Here is a 19952-nt window from a genome sequence, read left to right as displayed (position 1 = left end):
ATCACATGTGTGCAACTACCCCCGGATCATCATACACCATAGTCTGCATTAACCAATAGCTGTGTGTGATTGGATGTGATTGCCACTTGGATACACCTGTTGTTTGTCATCACACACACGAGCAACGGGGAATTGGTGCATTGGGTTGCAGACCACCACGGGTTGGCCATGTAAGCCTGCTTGTGAATCCTCTCTATACATTGGTGCATATCCTGTTATGCACTGTGTGTATATTAAGATGTGAATACAGATGCTGGTTGCCCTGCAACTGGCATGTTCTGTTTTAATATCTGTGTTGCTTTTATGGCTCTGGGTGCTACTAACCCTTTTCTGCCTCCCCCTCCCTAATGCCTCTCTCCCTCCTATCTTCTAACCAGGTCCAGTGGATGCCCCACTGTCACCCGCAGACCACCCTGTGTCTGATAGATCAGTCCCTCCAGAAAAACGTGATTATGCGATCCCATAATTCATTGCATAATCAGGCAAAAGGCGCAGATTATGCAAGGGTCACATCATTTTAGAAAGAGCGCATTTTCACCGCGATAATCACTGAACCTGAAAAACGTGGAATATGTGGGGCTCGCTTGATTTCATACTTCCCGCATTTTTCTGCTTCAAGTTTTAATGTTTTCACCACCTTTCACCTTTGTAGGGTTGCCACCTTCAATGGGGAAAGATGAGGGACACCTTGCCAGCAGTCCCATGCTCACGCACACCTCAACCCTAACCCTAACCCTAACCTGGCCAGCAGTCCCATGCTCACGGAACACACATCAAGCAGGGGTCTGGGGGTCCTCCCCCATGAGATTATGAGGGTCAGACATCTCATTTCCTGCATTCTAGTGAATTGCACCAATTTAAGTTTAATGCATCAAGTTCAAAGTCCTCTGCTATTCTCATCATGAATGAAGGAAATAAATAGCCAATAAGTGTAGGCTAAAGCACAGCTGCATCGATTATATTAAGATCAAATCAATAAACATCAGATCATAGACATGGGCAAAATGTTTGGTCTGATAAACTTGGAAATAACAAATGACCTGGATGACCACAGAGACCAGACATCGGGGGTTGTTTATAAGTTCCAAGGCTGCCTTTTAAGGCTGCCTTCAATCATGACGCCGGTCTATACCGTACCTGGTCTACACCGTACCTGGTCTATACCCTCCCTGGTCTATACCGTACCTGGTCTAGGCGCTCTCGCATAGGCTATGGTTTTGTTATTTCTCGTATCATTCCAAGCATGTGAAGACGTAGTGTAGGCTATATGCATTTGCAGAGTGGTGTGCACGAAAATACAGGACAGGTTCTTGCATTTTTCGCATATTCTCGCAATATTCGCAAGTTCCCGCAACTTCAGAAAACCTCCGCATTTTCAACGCATAAAATCACATAAAAACTCTCCATATTCCATTCTTTAGAAACGTCTTTAGAAACGAAATAGCTTCCCCACTTGCTCCAGCACGCATGCGCACAGTGCGCAAACTGGCTATTCTCCGTCTGTAGGCTACACTCGCGGCTCACATTCTCTACGCTACAATCGGCGTCCATCATATTCTAAGTCATCTTCTATATCCTCAAAATCTGATAAATATTCAGCCATATTGCACACAATATTCTAGGCACCAACAAGCCGATCGTAGAGTAGAGAATGTGAGCCGTGAGTGTAGCCTACAGACGTAACGGAAAATAGCCAGTCTGCATGCGTGCTGGAGCAAGTGGGGAAGCTATTTCGTTTCTAAAGACGTTTCTAAAGATCATATTACAGAGGCATGTGAAAAACCACAACAAGCCCTCACTCTATGTAAGCACAACTAGCGATTCATAAAGACAGATTGATGAAAACAACCGTTTCGCGGCAGAAAATAGATTTTTTAGAAGCTGCATTCTCAGTGCCCCGTCCGCCGCCATTACATGGATATACTTGGCTCGCGCTGGATTTTAAATTTCTTCTACATGCCTCCGAACTACACCAAAGTGATCTCGGTGGATCAAACGTCTTATAATATGTCATAAATAAGGTCCAGGTTGTCAAAAACGAGCATTGTCCTTTAAGGCTCCATCTTAGCGACCTCTTCTTTGGAGTCTTCTTAATTCCTTAAGAAGGTTCTTTATCGGGAAACCCGGCCATTGTTGCTCAATGGTACATTATATTTAATTTGATTTATTCACACACATACGGAAGTAACAGCCACAGTCACGTCGACGCACAGCAGAAACATCGGGATAGAACGTGTGAACAAGTCCCCCAAATAAGCTACTCAAAGCATTTGGAAGGGGGCCGGGAATACTAAATAATAATAATAATACTAAACAAACACTACATACATACAAACTAGGGCTATCAAACGATTATTATTTGTATTTAATTAAGTACATGATCTGTAATTAATTAATCGCGATTCATCGCAAATTGATCTATTTTTTGCTGCAGCGCCGACACAAAAAGCTACAAAGCTAGTAATGTTATGTGCTTGATGTACAGTAGCTAATTAGCCCGTAGCTAGTAGTTAACAGGACCATTCTCATTGGCTTATTTTCTAAGAATGGATGCCACTAGCTTACTCACCCTGCTTTACATGTGCAGTTAGAGTCCACGATTTTGTCCTGATGAATTTCAATCTGGAGTTTGTGAGGCATTTGTGCCTTCTGCATACATCGCCAAAACTGCTTTGATGGTATGCAAATGACCATGCTCTTATTAACTGTCCTATCTGGGAATTTTTTGAAAGTAAACGTTCTGTTTAGAGGGCAAAGCAGTTTGAGTTTGTTAGAAGGCAAAGATGCTTTTGTGTGACATAGCCTATGGGATCATTCAGGTCTAAATTAAGTTTATCACTTCAGTAATGTTAAATTATGCAACTGTGCCACGTACAGCTGGGCGAAATCGATGAATGCAATTCATTTGCATGACTTTTTTATAAACATGTTAATGTTTACATCATTTATCTAATTAACACATTAAATTGACAGCCCTAATACAAACACAAATAGTCACAATTACACACGATTACAGCAATCACCAAACAAACTCTAGCCTACATACAGTCACCAGATTAAATACTAAACTAAACGGACAGAAACACAAATACCACAAATACATCCATCCCAGGACTTAAAGTTCATAGTCACATCAGTTAATTCTATGTTATTAGCAGTTGTTTCTTTAGGTTGTTCTTAAATGTGGAGAATGAACAATTTTAAGCTGTCATCAAGCTGGTTCCAGATCCGTGGTCCTCTGCACAGAGGGACTTTTGAGACGGTATTTTTGACCGGTGTTTTTTCATAGTGTCAGGGGTGTGCTGGACACGACAGATTGGAGGTCACACAACCTGTAATGTAATTTATGGACAACTTGATACATCAAACATGCATTATAAACGATGTGTCAGCAAGTCATAGATGAATTACATTACATTATTGATATATGTTGAGCTGCTGTTCCTCCCGGGGAAAAGCTGCCCGCACCGGGACCTGGCCATCACCATTGAAAACACAGTGGTGACACCACTCAGACTGCGAGGAATCTGGGTGTGACCCTGGATGACCAACTGTCGTTCTCCGCACATACAGTGCCACATTTGTCACACGCTCCTGCAGATTCAGGCTCTACATCAGGAGGATTCACCCTTTCCTCACTGATGAAATGGCACAGGTGCTCATCCAGGCCCTGGTCATCTCCCACCTGAACTACTGCAACTCCCTCCTCGCTGGGGCCCCGGCGTCAGCCAAAAACCCCTGGAACTTGTCCAGAAAGCTGCTGCTCGCCTGGTGTTCAACCACCCCAAGTTCTTCCACACAACTTCCCTTCTCCGTTCCCTACACTGGCTCCCTGTAGTGGCTCACATCCAGTTTAAAACTCTTATACTAGCCTACAGTGCAATGAAAGGAACAATCCCCCTCCGATCTCCAGGCCAACCCTACATCCCCCCCCCCCCCCCCCTGACCGCTACGCTCTGCTACCTCGGGGCGACTGGTTTTCCCGTCACTCCGAGGCCCCTGTGGTCGATCGACACGGTCACGGCTCTTCTCTGTCCTGGTCCCACAGTGGTGGAACGAACTGCCCACTGACGTCAGGACATCTTTCGTCGCAGGCTCAAAACTCATCTCTTCAAGAAGTACTACCACAATCCTCCCTCTTTAACACCTATTGCATTTTTAGATTGCTATTCTTGCACTTTGCCTTCAGCTCTAGATTCTGCTCTTAGTCACTTGTTTTAGAAAGGAGATACACTTGTGAGTTCTGGCAAGTTGTAGTACATTGGCTCTTCCTACATTAAATGCAATTATAAAGTCCCTTTGGATAAAAGCGTCAGCTAAATGACTGTAATGTAATGTAATGTAATATGTTGATTCTGGTAGGGTATTGAAGAACCAATTGTCAGAGAGGAAAGTAGATTCCCAGAATTGAATTGTAGATCAAATTCAACATTTATTCAGTTCCGGCAATCTACAGTACTTTCCTCTCTGGCCATTGACTCTTCAATACCTTACCAGAATCAACATCAATTACAATCATTCAGTAGCCACTTTTATCCAAAGTGACTTACAATGACTGCATTTAACATATAGGAAGTCAGTGTACTACCTGTACTACTCAACAGAAATCACAAGTATATGTCCTTTCTAAACAGGTGACCTAAGGAGCAGATGTACTAACATCAGAGTGAACAGCGCCTGGCAGTCCACAGAAAGCCTGGCAGTCCACAGAAAGCCTGGCAGTCCACAGAAAGCCTGTGCGGTGCGTGTTCAGATGCGTTGGATGTTCAAAGATGTTCAAAGATGTTCAATGCACAATCAGCACGTCACCGCCCTCAAACCGTCATGTGTGCTGGGAAAATATAGCAACTTGCAGTACGCAGTCTTGCTTTGTCCATAATTAGGCTACCTCTGTGTAACTGACTGCTTTACATTATGAAGACTGATGTGTTAGACTATCTTTAGGCTGGTCATTGCTGTTGATAGTGTAACACAATATCAATATCACAATATCTTATTTGCAGGTGCATTGTAGGATATCTCTGGCATATATTCGTTCTCTAAAGCCAATTGTTTAATTACAAAACCTTGTAGCCCTGAATGGTGCCAGTTGTAATCAGTGATTGTCTGCATTGTGAATGCTCCGGTCCACGTTAGAATTCTTATTTACTGCATTTGAATAATTTCAGGCCTTAATACATCAGGACATATTTCATCTATTTGAGACCAATGATTAGTAGGTTATGCGATCTCGCAAATATCAGCGTTGCACGAATATCGATATAATGCTCAAAATTATTGAATAATAATTGCTCCCCCATGTATGCAGTTCATAAAACTGCATGTTCACAATTAACAGGAGATATGGTTATGTGTAGGAACAGGAGATATGGTTATGTGTAGGAACAGGAGATATGGTTATGTGTAGGAACAGGGGATATGGTTATGTGTAGGAACAGGGGATATGGTTATGTGTAGGAACAGGGGATATGGTTATGTGTAGGAACAGGGGATATGGTTATGTGTAGGAACAGGGGATATGGTTATGTGTAGGAACAGGGGATATGGTTATGTGTAGGAACAGGGGATATGGTTGTGTGTAGGAACAGGGGATATGGTTATGTGTAGGAACAGGAGATATGGTTATGTGTAGGAACAGGGGATATGGTTGTGTGTAGGAACAGGGGATATGGTTATGTGTAGGAACAGGAGATATGGTTATGTGTAGGAACAGGGGATATGGTTATGTGTAGGAACAGGGGATAGGGTTATGTGTAGGAACAGGGGATATGGTTATGTGTAGGAACAGGGGATATGGTTATGTGTAGGAACAGGGGATATGGTTATGTGTAGGAACAGGGGATATGGTTATGTGTAGGAACAGGGGATATGGTTATGTGTAGGCTGGTGGCTTATGCACAACTGGATTACACCTGCTTTTCAAAGGCGGAGACATTTCACCGCAAAATAGATGTATGCTTTACCCAGCAGTTTTCATACATACGACGGGATATTAATCAATGTCTCGATGCGCATCTCCTCCAATTTTGTGTGTGTTCACATCCACCTTTCCCTCGACCCTCCCATGAATGCATATGCATGAGTATTAGGAAAGCAGAAATTGCCCTTCTGTGGGCCTGTGCCAGGCAGAATGTGGTTTGACCCATGTGCTGTTTGTCCACATCATGCATGCACATTTGTCAGGTGGATGCTGCGATGGAATACCGCCAAAAACGGGTGCTCATGTTAGTACATCTGCCCCTAAGAGTATCATCTAGTGTTAAAGGCAAAGGGCAAGAGTAGCAAACTATAAATACAATAGGTGCTTAAGAGGGAGGATCCTGGTAGAACTTCTTGATGAGGTGAGTTTTGAGCCTGCTGCGAAAGATGGGCAGAGACTCCGCTGTCCTGACATCAGTGGGCAGTTCATTCCACCACTGTGGGGCCAGGACAGAGAAGAGCCATGACCGTGGGGCCAGGACAGAGAAGAGCCATGACCGTGGGGCCAGGACAGAGAAGAGCCAAGACCGTGGGGTCAGGACAGAGAAGAGCCATGACCGTGGGGCCAGGACAGAGAAGAGCCATGACCGTGGGGCCAGGACAGAGAAGAGCCGTGACCGTGGGGCCAGGACAGAGAAGAGCCATGACCGTGGGGCCAGGACAGAGAAGAGCCATGACCGTGGGGCCAGGACAGAGAAGAGCCAAGACCGTGGGGTCAGGACAGAGAAGAGCCATGACCGTGGGGCCAGGACAGAGAAGAGCCATGACCGTGTCGATCGACTGCAGGGGCCTCGGAGTGACAGGGCAACCAGTCAGCCCGAGGTATCAGAGTGAGGGTTGAGCTTGAGGTGGCGTGTCGCCATCCACTCATGTCAGCCAAGCATCCAGCTATGTGTGCCTCCACTTGTGTGTCAGAAGGGGGAAATGGCAGGACCAATTGGGTGTCATCGGCATAGCAGTGATAGGAGAAGCCATGCGAGCGAATCACAGAGCCCAGAGATGAAGTGTAGAGGGAAGGAGCCAGAGGAAAGGAGCCAGAGTCAGGTAGGATGCAAACAGGGAGTGTGCAGAGCCAGTGATGCCTTTCTCCTCGAGAGTGGAGAGGAGGATCTGGTGGTCTACCGTGTCAAATGCTGCTGATGAATAAGGTGTGTGTTGTCAGAAGGCCAGGAAAAAGTGGATAACCAGTCAACAGAACCAGGTGTGTGTGTGTGTGTGTGTTGGGAGAAAGCCAGGAGATAGTGGATAACCAGTCGGTGTATAGTATGATGTCTTCATCAAGGAGCAGTGGGAGCAGGTAGTATAATTCCATTAACCAGCGCTGCCAACTGTCTCTCCAGTTAGCTCCGACGCCCCGCCTTGCTTTCCTGGTTCATCTTGGACGCGCACGGTGATCGATCTGTCTGTCGGTCATTAGCATGTGCGCGGATAGATCACAGCTCATTGCGCAAATAATACGCCGCGAATCATGGCGCTGACACGGGGCCAGCCTGTCATCCGCTGACACGGGGCCAGCCTGTCATCCGCGTTAAGACGGCAACCAGGCCCAGGTCAGGTCGTCTGTCGGGAGTGAACGGGTCCCGGTCCGTATTAGTCTGGGCTGTGAAGATAAAGAGAGCCACTGACAGGTGAGCAATGCGTTTAGCTACCTCCCAATGTAATCTGGCCACACTGTCCCACGCCACTGCGGACACGACAATGGTTCGGACAGGAACAAACACATAGTGCATAACTGGATTCATTAGATTTAAACTGAAAACACATTTACAGTTTCAACACCTGTGGAAAGGTCACCTCCCACCAACCTTCGGCTTGTCATGTGGATGTTAGCGTAGTCTGCTATATAGTTAGTATGATTGGCTTTAGAGAGCTGAGGCTGTGTCATGGTGTATATTGTACAGCTAACTGGTACATGTAACATCTTCAAAGCAAGTGCTATATAATCAGTGCTATAGCAGACTGTATGATAAGAATCTGTTAGGATGATGAAACACAACGAAACTGGAAACAGAGGATCCTCTGTTGAAACAGTGAAGACGGAGTTGAACGTGTCTCTTCTGCTGTTGACTTCAGAGAACACATCCGTAGGTCGTAGTTGAGGCTGATCTGTTCTGACTGGGTGGATGAAAGGCCTAGGAAACAGGCAGGGATCTCTTGTTCTGACTGGGTGGATGAAAGGCCTTGAAACAGGCAGGGATCTCTTGTTCTGACTGGGTGGATGAAAGGCCTTGGAAACAGGCAGGGATCTCTTGTTCTGACTGGGTGGATGAAAGGCCTTGAAACAGGCAGGGATCTCTTGTTCTGACTGGGTGGATGAAAGGCCTTGGAAACAGGCAGGGATCTCTTGTTCTGACTCAAGGTGGATCAGGGGAAATCTCAAAGATGAAATTAATGAAAGAGAGCAGACAGGCCGGTAGGAAGCACTTATAATAAGCTTCTCAACTTCACAATCAATTTTCCATAAAAAAAATAATGGTTACAAGTAAAATCGATACATTTTACTCAGCATTTATATCTGAATAAAAACTTTCCTGCCCAATGTTGCAAAGAAGACAAATGAGGGGAATCGAGCTACAAAATTAGAACCTTTGGTTGCTTTTCAGCTCAGAGGACCTGTTACGAGATCTCATTGCATAGTATGCTTTGGGTTATTAACAATCTTTTACGATCTTTTCCTTTCTTATGAATGCTGCATTTAACGACAGTGGTACTGTAATAATGCAATATCATTAAAGTGAGTGGAATTGAATTAGCGTTATACTGTTCAGATAAATATGCATGGTTGGAGCCTGATAAAGGAGCTCTAGGCTGTTAATGTCATTTGATTGAGCTATTAAAAGATCCCTTTCACCTCCTCTCTTCCTCAGAGAGAACCAGGCAGGTTCTGATACAATACAAACTGCCACTCCTCAGGGAGAACCAGGCGTGTTCCTCATACTGCCTCTCCTCAGGGAGAACGAGGAGTGTTTCTCATACTGCCTCTCCTCAGAGAGAACCAGGCAGGTTCTGATGCATACTGCCACTCCTCAGAGAGAACCAGGAGTGTTCTGATACATACTGCCTCTCCTCAGAGAGAACCAGGAGTGTTCTGATACATACTGCCACTCCTCAGAGAGAACCAGGAGTGTTCTGATACATACTGCCTCTCCTCAGGGAGAACCAGGAGTGTTCTGATACATACTGCCTCTCCTCAGGGAGAACCAGGAGTGTTCTGATACATACTGCCTCTCCTCAGGGAGAACCAGGAGTGTTCTGATACATACTGCCTCTCCTCAGAGAGAACCAGGAGTGTTCTGATACATACTGCCTCTCCTCAGGGAGAACCAGGAGTGTTCTGATACATACTGCCTCTCCTCAGAGAGAACCAGGAGTGTTCTGATACATACTGCCTCTCCTCAGGGAGAACCAGGAGTGTTCTGATACATACTGCCTCTCCTCAGGGAGAACCAGGAGTGTTCTGATACATACTGCCTCTCAGGGAAAACCAGGCGTGTTTCTCATACTGGCTCTCCTCAGGGAGAACCAGGAGTGTTCTGATACATACTGCCTCTCCTCAAGGAGAATCAGTGTTCTTTACCATTTGAGGGAATAAAGTCATGTTTGTCATTTCTCAAAGCATCTTTTTATCTGTCATCAAAGAAAAGGGCAAAAGTCAGTGAATGTATCTTTCCCTCATAACTATGAAAAACAGGGTCGATAAAACAAAGAGAACCGTCCTCCTCCCTGGTGAGTCAGCACACATACACGGGTGTGCGCACGCACGCGACACACACACACACACAAACACACACACACCGTGTACGCACATACGCACACAAACATACACACACACACAAACACACACACACACACACACACACACGTACACACATACGCACACCCACGCACACAAACATACACACACGGACACAGGCACATACACACACAAGGATGTCTCTGCACATTATTCTGTGATTACACCTCTGACAAATGTTATAGAATTTAGATCTGGCCTCAAGACCTTCCTATTCCAAACACCTTAAACCTTTGTTCTTTCTCTCCCTTTTGTAATTCACCACCTCCCTCAACCGTTCACATAGACAGGGTGGCCTCCAGGAGGTCCACACACCTAGAAATGTCTACTCCAGAATAACCATCCTTTGTCCCTTTGTCTCCAAGAAATTGCCGCCTTTTCCCATGTCACATGTCTGTATTCTCGGCCGCGCCTGCCATTTCATATGACGTACAATGGATTAGCCAATCACATCCTGGAAGTGCCGTACCTGTGTTTTGCTTGAATATAAGGCAGCACAAGATCAGGAGGCTTCACTTCTTTGGATGAACCACTCTTGTTGCGTTGTCCAGGAAGTCCTTGCGCTCGTATTGTTTTCTCAATAAACCAGACTTAACCTTTTGAGCGAATCTTGGTAAATCCTTTTTGACTAGATCAGTTAAAATCCATTACAATAAGCGACGCGGATGACGAAAAGGGAGGACTTCCTGTGTTGATTCGGGATTCCAGTGGATGGACTGTGTCGGTCCATAGTGGGCTTGGAAAGTCAATTTTCTCTCTTGCGCCAGAGCGCACGCTGAGATTATTTCCTCAATTCTTTCACTGGCTTCCGAACTCACAGGTAGGTTTGAACGAACCCTCTCATGGTTTTGAGTTGTATTTGCCTTGTTTTCGTTTCGGATTGTGTTGTGGGTCTGGCGTATTGTTGAAAGCAAACTCCCCGGGGAAGGTGGTGGCGATCTATGGCGTTGTTTTAAACAGTGGCAGTTTAGGATTAGTGATATTGCATTGTTCTCTGACTTCGTCCTTGTTTAGGCTACCGGGGTTCTCTTCAGAGGAGGTGTAATTTTGGGTTTGGGACTCGCTCCCTTACAGTTGATGTAGACTACAGTTTAGATTGTTTGTCGGCTCGGCTGTAGTTAAGAAGTGAGAGTGCACTTCTAGGATAACGTTTTGGGTTGTTTTAGTTCGATGTTCGAGAATTAGCACAGAAGGGAACCTGTTGAAGTTCGCAGTGAGTGCGATTTCCAAATTGTTGTAGTTCGCAGTGAGTGCGATTACCAGCTAATCTCCGGAGTGTCTGTTTTTGTCCCCGAACGGGGTTGTGTTGTCTTTGTGTTTGTCTAGCGCTATTTCGCCGGCTCAGTGGGATTTTTGATTGCATTTTTGAGCTTCGGCTCTTGCCTTGTATTGTTTGTTAACGGGCCTATTATCCAGGTAGGTATTGTTCACATTTTGTACACTGTTAAATCGTAACTGCTAGATTTCCAGTAGGCTAGCTGGTTGTCTGGGAGACAAAGGAAACAACAACTACTACTCCGCTCTCCCGGTGATCCCACCCGAGCCAGAGGGACAACAAAGGACCAGTTGCTGGTATCTTCAACAGACTGCTGATAACCGTTCCTGACCAAAGAGGGGCTTCCTGACCAAAGAGGGGCTTCCTGACCAAAGAGGGGCTTCCTGACCAAAGAGGGGAACAGGGAGACCAGACCAGACCAGAGGACTCTTCTCTTGCTCTTCTGTTTTGTCTCTGCTGTCTCTCTCATCTGTGGATTCACAGGTCTCTCCTCCCATGTCTCTCAGACATTGCTGACCTGCCCCGTATGAAGTCCCCACTAAGGGAAGGCAACCATTCCGGACGCCAGAGAGGGCTTCTTCTTATCATCTTCAACCAGGCCATTGGGTCCTGATCCGCGACCTGGGGCCGTACCAGATTCAACTCACCACGCAGACAGCTGCCAGAGTAGCTGAGAGAACTTTGTGGGTCCATGAGAACCGTTGCGTCCCAAACCAAGGAGCAGATGAGCAGCCTGAGAAGAGGCCAGAAAACATGGAAGAGAAGTAGAAGTAGCGGAGTGAACCTACCCGTCAAAGATGGAACAATCAGGACAATGGCATTCTGGCCTGTGTGGAATAGCTGTCAAAAGTAGCTGAGAGGACGGTCCATACAGCCGAACCAGAGATCTCAAGGGCAAAGCGGTCACCGCCACACTGTCCTCTCCTCTGATGAGCAATCGGAGAGTGACCTTGCCGGTCGCCGCCACACTGTCCTCTCTGATGAGCAATCGGAGAGTGACCTTGCCGGTCGCCGCCACACTGTCCTCTCCTCTGATGAGCAATCGGAGACTGACCTTGCCGGTCACCTCCTTCTCGTGGTTGTTGTTATGACAACGTGGACAAGCTCAACAGCAATGACTGCACCTCTAACCCCGCACACACTGGAACCTACATTGAACATTCAGAGACGCAAATATGGAAGCTACGATCCAGAAGAGGAAATTACATTCGATTGTTCACAACAGGAGTGAATGAACTTAGAGATTATTTCCTTTCCACATGTATAGCATAGCTGAATGTTTACACTTTGTGTTTGGATTTTTATATTTGATTTTTATGTGCCTGGTCAGGTACAAATGGGGGATTGTTATAGAATTTACATCTGGCCTCAAGACCTTCCTATTCCAAACACCTTAAACCTTTGTTCTTTCTCTCCCTTTAGTAATTCACCACCTCCCTCAACCGTTCACATAGACAGGGTGGCCTCCAGGAGGTCCACACACCTAGAAATGTCTACTCCAGAATAACCATCCTTTGTCCCTTTGTCTCCAAGAAATTGCCGCCTTTTCCCATGTCACATGTCTGTATTCTCGGCCACGCCTGCCATTTCATATGACGTACAATGGATTAGCCAATCACATCCTGGAAGCGCCGTACCTGTGTTTTGCTTGAATATAAGGCAGCACAAGATCAGGAGGCTTCACTTCTTTGGATGAACCACTCTTGTTCTGTTGTCCAGGAAGTCCTTGCGCTCGTATTGTTTTCTCAATAAACCAGACTTAACCTTTTGAGCGAATCTTGGTAAATCCTTTTTGACTAGATCAGTTAAAATCCATTACACAAACTCCAGCCTAACCCATCTGAAACAGTCATTAGAAAATCCTAGCTGCTCGATGGAGTGAAACAAAGCAACCATCGGGGACGTCACAAATCAGCCAAATGAGCAGAGTGTATGAGGACCATAACCATGCGAGGGGGGGGGTGTTGTCGGGGTCAGGAGAGGTCAGGAGAGGTGAAGGCCTGGGAGGCGCTGCACCGTAGGAAATGATCTGGCTATCAGACACGGGTCGAAAATACTATTTGATACTATTTAGTGTTTGCTTGAGTCTACTGGAGTCTCAGGTCTGTGGGGTTTGTGAATGTGTTGACTGGTTCCATTGTGCCAGGTGAGAACAATCAAGCACAGGTGTGTGAATGAAATGATTTCAAATAGTATTTGGACCCTAAGTCTGCTGGGTAGAGGTGGAGCGGAGGTATAAACAGAAGGTCCTTAAAAGGCCTTTTCATTCACGAGCTACTTCTAAAACACTGTGGGGCGAATTCACAAAAAATGGACTGAGCCTCTAGTAGCACCATGACCTGCGTGGGATTTGCGCACGCTATGTGCTCCGTCTTAACGACATATTCACTAAAGATATTGTGCTAATGATATTCTAATGCAAACATGCCCATACGGTGCTGCAGCTGAGTGCAATTTGCTCCTGATATGGTAAAGTAGTATAAATACTGCCCATTTAACGCTATGCATGTCCCAGGACAATGGCAGAGAGAAAAAGAAAGATTACATTTTCCGAGCGCGAATTGGAAGTCCTGACGGACGAGATCCACAGGTAGGCTATGCCTCGCAATTACAAGCAAAACATGATTTGAACCAGGACAGGTCCAGCCTGGCGTATGTGCATGGCTGGCTTGTTTCTGTTCAGGACTGGTAGGACGGAAGCTAGTCATGCCACTGAAATAGCTGTGAATTGAAATGACATGAAATAATGTCTGATAAATGAAGATAGGTCTTGTCACCTGGACACATCAGTTCCAATGCTTCCAATGCTAATCCAGCACAATGAGAGTGAGATAGCCAGTTAGCTCATGAGCTCACAACAACTAGCAGCAGCTTCCATAGCGTAGCGGTCAGTGGCTAAAGCAGTTACACTAATGATTCCTATAACATTAGTTATTTTGCTCTAATTGGTTCAACCTCTGTTTCTGGACAAAAGTCATTACCTGCTGTTTTGCACTTCCCTTTAGGTGGTGAAGTAAGACCAAGACACAGTGTCTTATCTGGACATCTACTTGATTGAGTAGCAGGTAGAAATGTTGTTTGTAAATAGTTAAGTGTTAATAGGCCTCCTTTTACTATATATCTATGATCTTGATATAATATTGATATGAACCTATGAAAGTATAGTTAAGTATTGGCCCTTAGAATGCACATCCAATGTAAAATAGTCATCCCATTTCCCTACTTAAACTAATTTCTGCTTCTTTGTTTTCCTTGTTGTCCTTTAAAAGTTGAGAGGGTGGGGCTTTCTCTTAGAGAGACATGTAGGCTATTCCAGGTTGAGCTACCCTTGATAGACAGGACATTACTGCTAAAACTGGTGTGTCTGAAGTAGACCGCACAGTCACCTCTGGTGTCTGACCTGGTGCCACGTCCAATGTTTCTTTTTGAATGGATGAATTCCTTGAGAGTAGGGGGAGCTTAACCGTTTAGACATTTATAGACAAAACAGGCACTTTTATAGACTTTGAAGTTCTCAAAAGTTAAAAAGTGATGTTTTTGTAGAGCGTTACAATGATGGTAAGAGAAGAGTTTTCAGTCAAATACCTTGACTGCTCTATTGTAAAGCTGCTCAATGGATTTTAAGCCAGTTGCACCAGCAAACGACCAGTTCATAAAACAATATTCAATGTGGGAGAAGAGCATGCAGTGTGGATATGTCTTGCAGCCTCCAGTGTGAGTGAGGGCCTGATTTGTTTAAAGTTTGACAGATTAAAACTAATTGTGTTCCTCACCTTTTTTAGGTGTTTCTTGAAGGTTAGATTTGAGTCCAGAATGACTCTGGGGAACTGGGAGACTAGTTCCAATTCCCCCCCCCCCCCCCCCCCCCCCCCCATGCATGCATATGTTTTTTTTTGTCATCCATGTCTTGCATCATACCGTACAGACTGCTCTTCCAAAAAATGTTGCTGTCATGCACTGACCCTGAGAATGTGGCGACCACATTCATTATTATATTTCTTGTGTTGCACACTACCTGAGTGTGGACTGAATGTGTTTTCTTCCTATTTCTAAAAACATGATAGTTTTCCCACGCTGGTACAATTCGTTCATGAGTATGGTGTCAATAGTGCCTACAGCTAAGTTAAATAACTCCTGCTTTGTCTCCTCAATTTCCTGTCTGTTGGGGAAATTTGATGTATCTTGCCACTCTGCTAATAATGGCTGGTACAACATCCCATACGGCCCTATTGATGGATGGGTGTGATAGTCCAGAGGCACCTGCGATAGGTGTCTGGAAAGAGCCAGACGCAAGAACCTGGAGTGTTGACAGCAGTTTGACAATGCCAGGTACTGCATGGGATCTCTGGGTGGCAGGCTCAATATCATCCTTGATTTCAACAAGTAGAGCAAGAATTGCTTGAGCTGGCAACCTGTAGGCCTATCTCCGGATGATTTCGGTTTCACTTTAATCAAAAAGTTAAAAGTGAAATATTGTCTCACAAGCACGCCTGGCATTACGATGCGTTCTGCTGGCTACAATAACTGCTGCCATGATCATCGGAAATGCTGGCTATGACACCCCTTACAAATGCGCTTCAATTACCATCAACTCTCTGAAGACGCAGATTTCACTACAACTGTGTGTAGAAATGATCGCTGATCTTTGTGAATTGGACTGTTTTTGCACTGAGGCTCATTTGCATAGAAATGGGTACATTTTCCATCCATATTACCTAATTTAAATATCCACAAATAGCATAAGCGCACAGAAACGCTATGATGATGGCAATACAGTTAGCACAGTATTTCACCCTTTGCGAGTGCTTTGTGAATAGCATGGTTTATTTTGGGGTTATTTGCACAGATATAGCGGCAGAAAAACCTGTGCAATCCCTTTGTGAATTTGCCCGTTTGTCAATATATGCATATGTGTCTGTACCATTTACTCATCCGCTACGTCAATAAGACAGATTGAAGAAGTGTGTGTGTGTGTGTGTGTGAGCTCCATCCTTACCGTGACCTGACCTACGAAGACGTTGGCCTGCTCCTCAGGAACGGTGAGGTTGACAGGCAGCGTGAGGTCAAACTCGGGGTCGTTGTCGTTGACGTCGGTCACCACAATGCTGACCGTGGTGGTGGAGGTCTGGAGACACAAAGGAGGACAGAACCATGACTCACTCTTCCTCCTGGTGTTGGTTTAGTTCCTGGTGCATCCCAAAAAATATAATTTTGTGTGAAAAAGTCCATTTTCATTCAAAATCATTCAACATTAAACATTTTAATTAAAAAAGTGAAACTTTCATGTATTCTAGATCCATTAGCTTACACAAAGTGAAATATTTCAAGCCTTTTATGTTTAAATCTAAATGATTATACAGTATGTTCATTTCATTTATACTCTCAATACTTGGTCGGGGCTCCTCCAGAAATTACTGCATCAACGTGGAGCGTGGCATGGAGGCGATCAGCCTTGAAATATTTAACTTCATGTGTAATTAATGTATAATATGAACGTTTCACTTTTTGAAATAAATTACGGAAAATAATTAACTTTCCACAATATTCTAATTTTTCTGAGATGTACCTGTACAGTACATGCAGAGCCAGGCTAATGGGCATATGCGTGTCTACTGACTTATGGCCACTTCTGGGAATCCGGTTGAAAGTATAAATATTTGTGACGAGTGTGGATGAGTCAAACATCGAAGAGAATCGATTTAATATCAAGTTCACTTGTCTCTCCTCCTATTAAGGAAATACACCCACGGATCTGGATGTCTGAGACAAATATTGACTGAAAATTCGAATGGTTGCGAGAAAGAAGGCAATTACTAGACGCTGGCTTCTTAAAGAGCCTCCTACCTTGATATTGTTAACAGTATATTCAGAATGGAATGCCTGACATTTTTATTAGATACCAGTTTAACAGAGTCTGACAACTGAATGTACTGTGTGTAAATGCAATTGTGAAACATAAAAGTTAATCTCAATGACAGTTTACAATTCTGTGTCTAACAGCACCTATGTATACCATCAAATTTAACTATGACCTCATGTTTGTTGTGTTATAAAACCTTAAAAATAAAGTATATAATGTATAAGAATAAGAATAGAATCAAACATAAAACGACTCTTGGGAAATGAGTTACATGTACTATAAACAAGACTGAAGATCATCTGTGATGAGAAGGCACACTTTGTTACATATACAGCAGATTCATATGAATGTTAATCTTCTTGTATTAACTAAGATATCGGCTGGAAAAAACACATTTTCCCATAGACAGAGCTCTAATGTCAGAGAAAATGCTTTAGTGACAGCTAAAACATATCCTTGTTGACTGCTGCCCAACGCAGAGCCAATTCACACACGCTTTGAAATGTGCAGTTGAGGAGACTATCGTAAAATCAGCAATGAGAGAAAAAAAAGGAATGAATTGTAAACTAAAAAATAAACTTCATCTTCGGTGGTGAAATAGAGACGCTACTAACCTGTTCTTAGGTGCTCTCAGTGAACCCCACCCTCTCAGACAGGCCAGGATATGCCTGTTCTCCACCCCCTCACACAGGCCAGGATATGCCTGTTCTCCACCCCCTCACACAGGCCAGGATATGCCTGTTCTCCACCCCCTCACACAGGCCAGGATATGCCTGTTCTCCACCCCCTCACACAGGCCAGGATATGCCTGTTCTCCACCCCCTCACACAGGCCAGGATATGCCTGTTCTCCACCCTCTCATACAGGCCAGGATATGCCTGTTCTCCACCCCCTCACACAGGCCAGGATAGGCCTGTTCTCCACCCCCTCACACAGGCCAGGATATGCCTGTTCTCCACCCCCTCATACAGGCCAGGATATGCCTGTTCTCCACCCTCTCATACAGGCCAGGATATGCCTGTTCTCCACCCCCTCACACAGGCCAGGATATGCCTGTTCTCCACCCCCTCACACAGGCCAGGATATGCCTGTTCTCCACCCTCTCACACAGGCCAGGATATGCCTGTTCTCCACCCCCTCATACAGGCCAGGATATGCCTGTTCTCCACCCCCTCATACAGGCCAGGATAGGCCTGTTCTCCACCCCCTCACACAGGCCAGGATAGGCCTGTTCTCCACCCCCTCACACAGGCCAGGATAGGCCTGTTCTCCACCCCCTCACACAGGCCAGGATATGACTTTCCTTCACCTTGACTGCCAATGATAATCATGTCTTGGGGAATCATAGTGTACCAGTTTACTGCTGCTAACCTTCCAGCAATGACACCAGTGCCCCCCCCCTCTCCAAGGCCCCAGTATAAATAATATATATATAAATCATCAGGAAGAAGAGCTGAATATGCATAATCTGTAATCCCAGTGAGCCCTGGAGCACAGCCCCACCTACACAGTGGTGCAAGATGGCCTCCTAGGGGACAAAGGGGGTTGTTGGGGGAAAAGGCTGACGTTGGATAAATACTCCAGCGAGAATACGAGATGAGGAGGGAAACGACCTGTGAAGTGTCACCTTCATCTCCCCGTCTCCACAGACAACTTCAACCTTTTTTGTTCTTCTCTTATCTTTGTTTTTCTTTCTGTGACACGAATAAACGCTGGACAACGGACTCAGGATCAGATAAACGCTGGACAACGGACTCAGGATCAGATCCCAACGGACTCAGGATCAGATCCCAACGGACTCAGGATCAGATCCCAACGGACTCAGGATCAGATCCCAACGGACTCAGGATCAGATCCCAACGGACTCAGGATCAGATCCCAACGGACTCAGGATCAGATCCCAACGGACTCAGGATCAGATCCCAACGGACTCAGGATCAGATCCTTGTCCAGAGTCATCACGCTTGTCCTCTCTCTCTGATGGCGTTTGCCATTATACAGTCAAATCAAACACAACACAATAGAACAAAAGAATGAATAACACAAATCCTACAACCACTGTAGTGTCTCCTCTCCTCTCTCTTCGCCTCCACGTCATGCCTTAAATGGGTATAAGGCACACCTACTCGTTGATTATCCCTTACTTATGTATTTATCTATCAGAGAAAGGAGAAAGGCAGGGTGCAAACGCATGCCTTCAAACTGACAACTCTGCTGGAGTCCAAGAGTGTGCGTTTGTCTGGGTCGCTGCCCATCTTTCGCCGCAGGCTCAAAACTCATCTCTTCAAGGAGTATTACCACAATCCTCCCTCTTAAGCACCTATTGTATTTTTAGATTGCTATTATTGAACTTTGCCTTCAGCACTAGATTATGCTCTTAGTCACTTGTGTTAGAAAGGAGATGCACTTGTGAGTTCTGGCAAGTAGTAGTACACTGGCTTTTCCTATATTAAAAGCAATTATTGTAAGACTCTTTGGATACAAGCGTCAGCTAAATGACTAATGTAATGTAATGTAGGTGAGATGGTGTGAGTGTGTGTGTATGTGTGTGCAAGTGTGTTTGTGTGTGTGTGAGTGTGGGTGTGTATGCTGATCTATGCAAGTGTGTGTGTGTGTCTGCAGGTGTGTGTGTGTGTGCATGTGTCTGCTAGTGTGTGTGTGTGTGTGTGTGTGTGGGCTGCTAGAGTCTTGTCATGTCTCTGTGATCAGCTTCAGGGAGCCTAGCCTGGCTTCGGCAGACCCAATTTGCTAAAATGTGAAGATCTGCAAATCCTGTGTTTATTTTTGATTTCCAGGGGGCGTTATCCACGGTCAGACCAAAATGCCTCTGGACTAAATTGTATAGACCTACAACCAATCAGAGCAACAAAATGTGAGCCCGGCGGCGCCATATGGGGGAGAAAACTAGAATGATTCTAAGGGACTGTGACTGACAGCGGCCCTCAAAGAATATTTGAACATGGAGAGGCTGTGGCTCCGGAGGTAGAACAAGTCCTGCAACTCTGGGCTCTGAATCCCGGTTCCTCCTGTCCACATGCTGAAGT

The 19952-nt window shown here is 45.2% G+C and overlaps 1 protein-coding gene across 1 annotated transcript in view; it reads right to left on the bottom strand.

Annotated features, from left to right (window-relative positions):
• Nucleotides 1-19952, bottom strand: part of LOC311325894 (protocadherin-15-like) — a gene marked incomplete at both ends in the record, with an annotated part of 380555 nt that overhangs the window by 133962 nt on the left and 226641 nt on the right. The window contains one exon of the mRNA XM_084458712.1: nucleotides 16045-16173. Coding sequence (XP_084314838.1) covers nucleotides 16045-16173 — 129 coding nt within the window. The remainder of the gene's footprint in view (nucleotides 1-16044; nucleotides 16174-19952) is intronic.

The sequence above is a fragment of the Borostomias antarcticus genome (genome assembly GCF_949987555.1).
Source record: "Borostomias antarcticus genome assembly, chromosome: 25".
Lineage (NCBI taxonomy): Eukaryota > Metazoa > Chordata > Actinopteri > Stomiiformes > Stomiidae > Borostomias > Borostomias antarcticus.
This window is presented reverse-complemented; position numbering and strand designations above follow the sequence as displayed.